This window comes from Acomys russatus, chromosome 32 (assembly GCF_903995435.1).
Source record: "Acomys russatus chromosome 32, mAcoRus1.1, whole genome shotgun sequence".
In the NCBI taxonomy this organism is placed as follows: domain Eukaryota; kingdom Metazoa; phylum Chordata; class Mammalia; order Rodentia; family Muridae; genus Acomys; species Acomys russatus.
Window position 1 is genome coordinate 46,881,727 of NC_067168.1, and position 9,550 is coordinate 46,891,276.

General features: G+C 54.4%; 1 protein-coding gene across 4 annotated transcripts in view; it reads left to right on the top strand.

Moving 5' to 3' along the window:
* Positions 1 to 7,629, top strand: part of Trak1 (trafficking kinesin protein 1) — a 107,397-nt gene extending 99,768 nt beyond the window's left edge. For all 4 annotated transcript variants that reach the window (XM_051140308.1, XM_051140309.1, XM_051140311.1 and 1 more), the window contains 2 exons: positions 2,860 to 2,962; positions 6,172 to 7,629. In XM_051140308.1, coding sequence (XP_050996265.1) covers positions 2,860 to 2,962; positions 6,172 to 6,940 — 872 coding nt within the window. In that variant the 3' untranslated portion in view covers positions 6,941 to 7,629. The remainder of the gene's footprint in view (positions 1 to 2,859; positions 2,963 to 6,171) is intronic.
* The last annotated feature ends 1,921 nt before the right edge of the window (positions 7,630 to 9,550 follow it).

The window sequence follows — 9,550 nt, forward strand, 5'->3', positions numbered from 1 at the left end:
CAGGGGTCCTCACAGTAGGCAAGCAGGCACCTCCACCTCAAGCAGAAGCGACACAGGCTACATCAGCAGAGCAAGAGCAGAGTAGCCTCACCCTTGCCACGCCCTCCACACAGCTGGCCCAATGGAGTGTCTGCCTGTGGTTCACCCTGTGTGTCCCTAGTAACCAAGGTGTAGTTGACTTTAAAAGCTCGCCAGTGCTCATACTGGCTTCAAACCCTACAGAGAAAGAAGTAATCTAAGGATTAGGGTTGTTAAACTAAAGAAAAATCCATGTCTATGTAAAATGATCAGGCTGGGTTGACAACCAGAGGGGGGCTCTCATTTTAGTGAGCACAAAGCCCAAATTAGCACAGGAACCTACCTCTGGACGTGCCTGGCTCGCCTAGTTACCAGCACAGTAACCTCGAACCTGCTGGCACCTGCCGCTCAGCCTTAGGCTGTAGTCCCTGTGGTCTATGCCCATCCCCCACGATGCCGGAGCCCTCCAGTCAGGCTGAGGCAGGAATAAGGACTTCACCAGGAAGCCCCATCCTTTGTACCCACAAAATGAAGCCTGTGAGGTAAACACGGTCTGGACTTGCCACTGAGCTGGGCGTTGTGTGTGTGTGTGGGGGGGGGCGCGGTGGTCTTGCTGACCTCCGGTGTTGAACCCAAAGCCTCAGCTCTGCCAAGCGTGTTTTCGTGTCTCTTGCTCTAGAGCTTGGCCTTCTCCAGAAGCCAGGGGCTTTAGGATTCAACGTTCTGCTTCCCTGGCACGCACAGGAGGGGCTCTGGGGAGCCATTCCTGGGGAAACTCACAGTCTCTGTATTGTGTGTCCCAAGGAAGGGAGGCGCAGCTGTGTCCCGGCAGTCCGTGGTGACACCGAGAGAGCGAGCACCCAGGCATTCCAGTGGTATTGTGGAGGGGCCAGATCTCTGGCTTTGGCTCTCAGACAATCAACAACCTCTTGGTCTTCCAAGCTGTCCCTTGCTCCTGGGGTGGGGGCGGGGGGTGTGAATTTTTAGCAGCCTTCTCTTATCTCCCAAACCCATTTGGATGTGATGGGTTGACTTCTGATGATTCGCCTCCATATCTGAGGTGCCCTCCTTGGAGATCGCACACCTAATGGGCTGGGGAGGGGTGGCTGCACATTCTGGTTCAAACAGGGCTGCACTTTCTAATCCTAACCCTGCCTTGCCTTGCTTGATTATTGTTTTCAGTGTCTCCTCCTACTGGCATTGTGTCTTAATGCTCTGTCTTCCCCTTGCCTTCTCTGTCTTTCCCAAATAACCTTTCTCTTAGGCTTCCTGTTGTCCCCTCCCCCACCACCCCCCCTCCCCGGACTTTTGTCCAAGACTTGTGATTGTTTGGCTGCCTTCTTCTCCTCATAGCTTGATGCGCTTTTTGTTGGCACTCCGCGGCACTTACAGAGCTCAGGACCCAACACTTGTATCGGCGCTAGGGCCATGCTCACAGAGGCAGTTTCTGTGTTTCATTTGCTTGTGTGTCCTTCCGTGCCCCTCCCCGCCCCCCACTAAGCCTCTGCTCCTGGTGCTGGTGCTGGCTGTCACCCCAGGTGTCACTGGGCCCTCGTGGGACACAGAGCTGCCCTTCTTTTCTAGTCACGTCTCTGTTTTTGTCCCCTGGCTTCGGTGGCCCTGCCTTCGATCTGTGTCCCCAACCCACTTCCACCTGCCCCTGACCTTTTTCTATTGTTTGCTTCATTTGGTTTCTAGTTTTCTTTTAAAACACAGCCAGATCCCCCCCCCCCCCCCCCCCCCTTATCAAACCCAAGCAAAAACTTACCACAAGAAGATTCTGGTAGTTGAATCATCATAGCCTTTGAGTTTCTTGGCCTCTGAGGAACTGGAGTCTTTTCCCAGGAGGCCTCTGGGGACTGAGCTGTGCAGGGCTGGGTGCACATGTTTTGATGTACACCCCCCAACCACACGCTTGTTTTTTTTTTTTCTACCCCCACCCCCACCCCATGCTCAAGTTTTGAGTTAGAACGGCCATGGCAATCATGATGTCTTCCTAGGGTCTCTCACTGTCCCTTTGCTGGCTCTCTGGTGCATGGTCCTAATACTCCCATGATTTGCTTTGCTCCAACCTTGGTCGTCAGCTGCCTTAACAACAACGTCTTGGAGCATTCAAAGGAGAGAGACCCTCTTGTCTCAACTCTAGTAAAAACGTACCCTAGAGACCGTGTGAGAGAAGCCTGCCAGAGGGCGGGCAGGCATGGGGGTGTGCCAGACCACACTGGGTCCTGGAATTCCTGCATGTTGTTGTTGGGGCTGCTGAGGACACCTCCCGCCATGACCATCCCAAGTGGACAGTAGTGGAGCCAGCTTCCCTGAGCCCCTTTTGTGTGAACGGGAAAGGGAGCTGCGTGGACTTTGTCCTGCTTCCGGGAGCCGAGCATCTCTCCTGCCCACTCCCACTCCACCCTTCCTCTGAGTAGAAATTAGCACCTGCTTGTCAGTGTAAAAAAAAAAAAAAAAATACACAGCCAACATGCTGGAAGAAAGCGGGTATGAGCTCTGAGGTGGAAAACTAAACTTCCCTGTGAAGGCCCCTGCCCGCCCCCAGCCTCTGGGAACTGGATCCACTACTGGCCCGAGAGCTCTGATGAGGAACCCTGTCTGGATTGGGCCGGAAGCTGGGATTCAATGCTCTGCAGACTGGTGCCCAAAAAACATGGTTATTTTTGAGGGGCCACCTTCAGTCCAGAACATCGGTGTCTCGGCTTCCTTGCCCAGATCCGGTCGACAAGGTAGCCTGTCAGCACTCACAGCCGTGGAGGGCCCTGCTGGATTTGAACCTGCGTTGTGGTTCGAGTGGGTGCAAGGAATGTGTTTATTCTTCTTTTCCTGACCTAGCGCCCCACCCTGGGAAGTGCATGTCGCAGACCAACTCCACTTTCACCTTCACCACTTGCCGAATCCTGCACCCCTCAGATGAGCTCACGCGGGTCACGCCAAGGTAAGGCACTGTGTCCGTGGGGTGGGTGGCAGTGGGGCCAGTCAGGAGCGGCCTTTCTCACAAGGTCATGGTGAAAGTCGAGAGTCTATTCAGAGGCTGACCCCAAGGTGGGTGTGGTGGCGCACACCTTTAATCCCAGTATTTGGGGGACAGAGGCAGGTGGGTGTCTTGTGAGTTTGAGGCCAGCCTGGTCACACAGTGAGATCCTGTCAAGGGAAAAAATAGGAAATTACAGACATGAGGACCTGAGTTTGAACTCCATCACTTACATTAAAAAAAAAAAAAAAAAGCTAGGCCTGGTAGTACAATCTTGTAATCCCGTGTCGAGGGATCTTTGTAGCTCCCTGGGGCCAGCCTAGCCTGCTTGGTGAGGCTCTGGCCAGAGAGGCCTATCCTGGCTCAGACATAAGGTAGACGGTGCCTACGGTTGACCTCTGACACCTACAAACACACATGTGCCTGAGCACCACAGCCATACGTGCACCCACGTGCACACAGACGCACACAGAGAGCCAAATCCAATGGCGGGAGCATCTTAGGGGCATTTGTAACTACCATTCTGGGTGCTGTCTTTCTTTCTGAACCTTGTCCGTTCAGGCCTGAGGCTGTAGGGTGAATTCTTACTGCTCTCTTTACCTGGCTGAAGCCAACGTCTCCCCAGACCCTGTGGCTGGGTCAGCATGATTGTTGTCCCAAAGCCTGCCAGTGGAGCATGGAGTTCTTTTCATGGTAGAGTTACCGAGCTCGGTAGAAGCCTTCATCTTCCTGGAGCGACTCCAGGAACCGCACATCACAGCCAAACTATAACGGCCAGTGTGGGAAAAAAAAAAGCTCTGTGGTGGAGCCATGTGCCCACTGTGGCTTGTTTCCCTCTGCCACACCATCTGGAGAGGTGTCAGCCTGTTTGACTTGATTTCAGCCATGTTGGCTTACCTCCCTGCCTTCCAGGGAAAAGGTAAGAATGGGAGAGACCGGTCTGGTCTCTTACAACACTGAAGAGTGACACCCCCACCCCCACATACATATATCACTTTCTTTGTGGCACACTCAAGTAAGATCCCAGAGTTAGTGGGATCATGTCAGGGAGGGAGGTGAGAAAAGCTAGCTCAAAGGGAAGAGCCACTGGGGAGCACTACCCCCAGGGAGCATTACCCTCAGGGAGTACTACTCTGGGGAACATCAGCCCAGGGAACACTGCACACCCTGGGGAGCATCACCACCCTGGGGAGTACCCCCCAGGGAGCACCACCCCAGGGAGTACCTCACACTATGAATAATTCTCCACAGGTCTTGTGAGGATGATGACGACGAAGCAGCAATATGCCCTGTTGAGCTGAGAGTCGGTGTAGGTCAGAGAGTCTGAGGCTCACAGGCAAGGCAGGGGGTGAGCACACGGCCGGCAGTGCCTGTTCCTGCAGGGCCACGCCGAAGGGGCTGTGTGTGCCAACTGTGGCTGCCACTAACCTGGGGACAAAGGCTTCGGTGTGTCTCTGTGGCTGTGACTGGTTTAATGTGGCCTTGACCGTCATTACTTCTAACCCAGCTAAACCCTAGACCAGCTGAGTGTCAACACTAATGAAGGGCCTAACCAAAGGTCTCACCCAGTGGGGTCCCTGGATTCCCGCTTTGTTTCTGGTCCCTGCTACCCCCGGGAGATGCTGGCTTCCAGGTGGTTTAGAAGAGGTTGTTTTTAAAGCCACAGGATTTTGTTTTGAGAGACTGTTGTGTATTTTTTGGCGGAAGCCATGGGGCCACAGATTGCCCCAAAGTATGTCTTCCCTCAGAAGTCCCATGTGGCCACACTGGAGACCAGAAAAGCCTTAGAAATGAGGAGTAGGCAGGGCCTGTCTTGCCTGAATTGGAAAATGCAGTGGGAGGAAAAACAAAGCTTTGAAGGGATGGCCACACCCATAAACCTAGTCTTCTAGAAGGTTCTTAGTGTCAAGCAACTATCAGCATTTACAAATACCTTCCCTGCACCTTTTTCAAACCCACTTTCCATCCCAGCTGCCTGGTCTCTCCGAGTGCTCCCGACTCTGCAGTCCTCCCCCGCCCCCCCGAGCTTCTCTCTGGCTCCCACCCTGCACCCACCAACCACTGCAGAGGGGCACCTAAATGTGGGGCCACATGACGCCTCTAGCTGTCTCTCTCTCTAGGGAGGGTGGGGCCCCTTCTCTCATCATTCCAAGGATCTCTTTCTTCCCTCCTAGCTGGTATCTGCCCAAGGTACCACCCCCTCCACCCCCTTCCCCCTCCCCCTGTTCCCCTCCTCCCACCCCTACCCCCCCCCCCCCCGCCCCCAAGCAGCCTGGGAGAGGTTTCTAGGACTAAGTCCTGGGAACCACTCAGCTGGCCACTCCAGCTGAAGCCCAGCGCCAGCAGCCACTGACGGGTCCCATGAAGTGGTGATGGCAGTAGGTCCTCCTTTGTCCCTCTGCACTCTCTCAGAAACAGGACAGCGCTCCCTGAAAGCCAGCTTTGTGAGTGCAGCATCCTGGTGGCTTCCCAGCTGGGCCACAGATGCTGGGACCTCACAGGTGTCCAGTGAACAGGCCATGACAAAGGAGCCTGGCTCCCTGTCAGTCGCCACCCAGGTGTCCAACACTACGTGGCATTTGAGCTTTACAGATCCTAGATAGATTGGTCATGTTAGATGTGGCCTCCTTCCTCTGCCCCTGTCACCCATTGTGTCCAGGCAGTGGGAAAGGGAGCTAAACAGCCAGGGACTGAGGGGCGAGTGCTGGCCTGTGGCCATATTTGCTGTTTCTAATAACAAGCCCCTACTCCCTGCCTTGGTTTGCATTTTAACTTGTAAAGATCAAGGTTTGGAGGGAAAATAAGAACTATTTTGTGTGGTTTGGGTTTTGATGGTTCTACTTCTTGTCCCGACAGTGGTGGGGCCACTCCACATGTGGGTTCAAACCCAGGGATGTCCACTCCCTAGCCAAGCGTGACACTGAGTAAGCCAACCGACCTTAGAGCCTGCTTTGCCATGTACAGAGGAGTCAGCTCCGTGACCTGCCAGGGATAAGCAAATGGGACCCCCCCCTACCCCGGAAATGAGCGGATGCAGACAGAGGCACCTGAGGGCACAGCAGGGGTGCCCTTTCAACTTCAAGCTCCCTCTGCACGGCCCTGCAGGGGGCTGGGCCACGGATCCTTCCCAAGGGGTCTTTCTGAGGAATAACTGGCCCCCTCTTTTCTTTCAGCCTTAACTCCGCCCCAGCTCCGGCTTGTAGCAGCAGCAGCAGCCACCTGAAACCCACACCAGTGGCCACGCCATGCACCCCCCGGAGACTGAGCCTGGCTGAGTCCTTCACAAACGTCCGCGAGTCCACAACCACCATGAGCACGTCCCTGGGGCTGGTGTGGCTGCTGAAGGAGCGAGGCATCTCGGCAGCTGTGTACGACCCCCAGAGTTGGGACCGGGCTGGCAGGGGCTCCCTCCTGCACTCCTACGCCCCTAGGATGGCTGTGATCCCATCCACCCCACCAAACTCCCCTATGCAGACGCCCGTGGCCTCCCCACCCTCCTTCGAGTTCAAGTGCACGAGCCCTCCCTACAACAACTTCCTGGCCTCCAAGCCTGCCAGCTCCATCCTGAGGGAGGTGAGGGAAAAGAAACGCCTACGTAGCAGCGAGAGCCAGACGGATGTGTCCGTCTCCAACCTCAACCTCGTGGACAAAGTCAGGAGATTTGGGGTGGCCAGAGTGGTGAACTCAGGGCGAGCCCACATCCCTACCTTGACTGAGGACCAGGGACCTCCTTCTCTCTGTGGAGCCGTGGGGCCAGCACAGACGCTTGTTCCCGGGGGCCTGGTCCCCGAGGGCCTGCCTCTGGGGTGCCCCAGCGGCATCCGGAGGAATCGCAGCTTCCCCACCATGGTTGGGTCCAGCGTGCAGATGAGAGCCCCCATGATCCTCACCTCAGGCATCTTAATGGGTGCTAAGCTCCCCAAACAGACTAGCTTGCGGTGAGGCCGGGGATCGCTGCCCTCCGGGACATCAGCTCTGTCTGCTCCCTGCCTCCCATCTCCTGCAGAGCGCTCGCACCCTTGTCCCCTCCGAGGTCTTCTCCCGAGCTAGACAAATCAACCTTGTGCCTCGTGGGGGGGAGGGAGTGGAACTCCACATGGTATGCACACAGGACTTGGGGACGTCGAGTCTGCTTTCTCTTCCGATGTCCAGGAAGTGACAGCCCGCCAAGGGCACACTCTCACGAGGATGCCGCCTGAGCTCGCCTGGGGCCAGGTGGTGTCCTTTTCTTCCCTACTTTCAAGCACTGAAGTTCCCAACGGTGTTCTTATCCCATGGATAGGAATCTGGTGAATCCTGCATAAGACCGTGGAGTTGCACACATAGCCGCCGCGTGGCACAGGTCTCCTTGCCCACCTGTGGCAGCCAACAGAGCTGCTTGCCATCAGAGAGAGCTGTTCTTTCTGCCGTAGGCGGCCCAACTTCCTCAAGATCTGCACTGCTCTGCCCCGATGGACTGTCCGTCCGTTCGTGAGACGTGACTTTCTTTTTGTGTCTCTGACTTGAAGTGACCCTGTGACCCTGTGTTTTGTCATCAGCTGCCAGGCTCAGAGCCTGGCCTGAAAAGAATGTATTTACACTCCGATGTGCCATCAGGCAGCCCCTCTGTGTTCTATATGATTGATTTTTTTTTTTTTCCCATTTTTAAAGATGTATTTGCAGGGAAGTCTTAGTACTGGCAATTTCATGCAAATGGTACAGACACTAACTTGCTAACGACACAGCTTATTTCTGGGACCCAGTGTCACAGCCAGGTTGATGTATGACCAGTTATCACTGTGACAGTAGAATCAAGGGGAAAAGGGCACAAGAGTGTTAAATCTACACACAGTGGAGGGGAAGTGCCGAGCCCACCGTACTTGTCATTGCATCCTGGGTCAAGGTCAGTCAGCCTTGATGGCTGCTCGCCCCTCTCCACTCTGAAGGAAGCTCAGGCAACAAGTTAGCGCTCTGTAGCCGGTTGGAGGCTGCATTTTAAATCCTCTTGTTTCAAAGCCAGAGTAAGTTTCCTTCCCCACCCCTCCCCACCCCCCACAGCCCCCAAGCCTGTTGTGTCCTCGTCCCATTTCTGCCCATAGGAAAAGATCAGAGGTGCTTATGAGTGGAGCGAGCATGAGCAAGCGGATGGCCTGGGCTTGTTGCTGTTACCCACCCAGTTACGGACTTTTATTTATTATCTGTGTGTTGTATTTTAACCATCCAGCTCCAGCTAGGTGTGTGTGTATGTGTGTGTGTGTGTGTGTGTGTGTGTGTGTGTGTGTGTGTGTGTGTGTGTGTAAGAGAGAGAGAGAGAGAGAGAGACAGACAGAGATCCCAGCCCAGGCATATTATTTATTTACTCTTGTCTGAGGATGGCTATACAGCAACGTGTCACATAATCATCTTCCACACATGTCTGGGGCATCCTGTATACAAGGAATTGTCACATGGACCGCCCCCTCCGCCCCCATCCCAGCAAATGATGGGTCCTTGAATTGAGTGAGGGTCACCTTATGTCTACCAGCAATGCTTTGAGAAGGTCCCAAGTGGCAAGTTTCGGTCCTGCTATTTCAAACTATTCTCCAAACGCGGGAGCGCTGGTCCGTCGCGCTCTCCACTGTCCTGGCTGCTGTAGGTGTGCTGTTGCTCCGAGTAACTTACCTTTCCGTTTGAATGTATGTTAGAGCAGCAGGTAGAACAGCAGAGGAGGGCGACAACCTTGGCTTTGAACAGACCATGTCACGCGCTCAGAGGAGCTGCCCGTCCGCACTGGAAACACACCAGTGTGAAAACCGGCACCTTCGAGGCCGTGATAACTTGGTATGGTGGGTAAACTGGTGATCAGCACTGAGCGACCACTACCAAAGAGTGAGTTGCAATGCATCAAAACCAACAACAAAAGTTTATTCACTAATGAATATCAATAAAACATTCTGAAAGGATGGCGGCCTCTGTCTTCTACTTACTATGCACCCGGATCCTGTTGCCCTTAGAAGCAACAGGAGGGCGAGGATCCCCTGCAGCTACCTGACGTGGGTGCTGGCAACCACCCTCAGGCCCTCTGCAAGAGTACAAAGTGCTCCTCACCTGAGCCCTCTCTCTAGCCCCAGTGTCTATCTTTTCATGAGGAGCTCGGCCTCTCTAAGAGTCGAAGGCATTTGGCTCTTTGGGGACAGTAAATGAAAGTCACATCCCTCACACTCTAACAGCCTCCTGTCCTTTCCCAATACAACAGCATCCCGGCCAGACCCCAGTTCTGCTCCGTGCACAGATTCCCACCTGTGAACACATACATCCTTCTGTGAGCCAGGCCCCCACAGTTGGTCAGAGTTGATGCTCATCTTTGGTGGTTAAAGCCCACAGTGAGCCAAGACCTCCCCTGTAGGTGATTTCCCACAAGGTGTGTTAGCGCAAAGATAAGCACCAGATAGATAGTGTCAGATGTCCCTTCATAGAGTTCTGCCAAAAGATTTACGAACAAAGCCGTGAAGGAAGACACACCAGAGGAGGCATGAGGGGGAAAGGAGAAACTCACTCTTCGCCTCAGGGCTTGAAACAAATGAAATCAAGGAT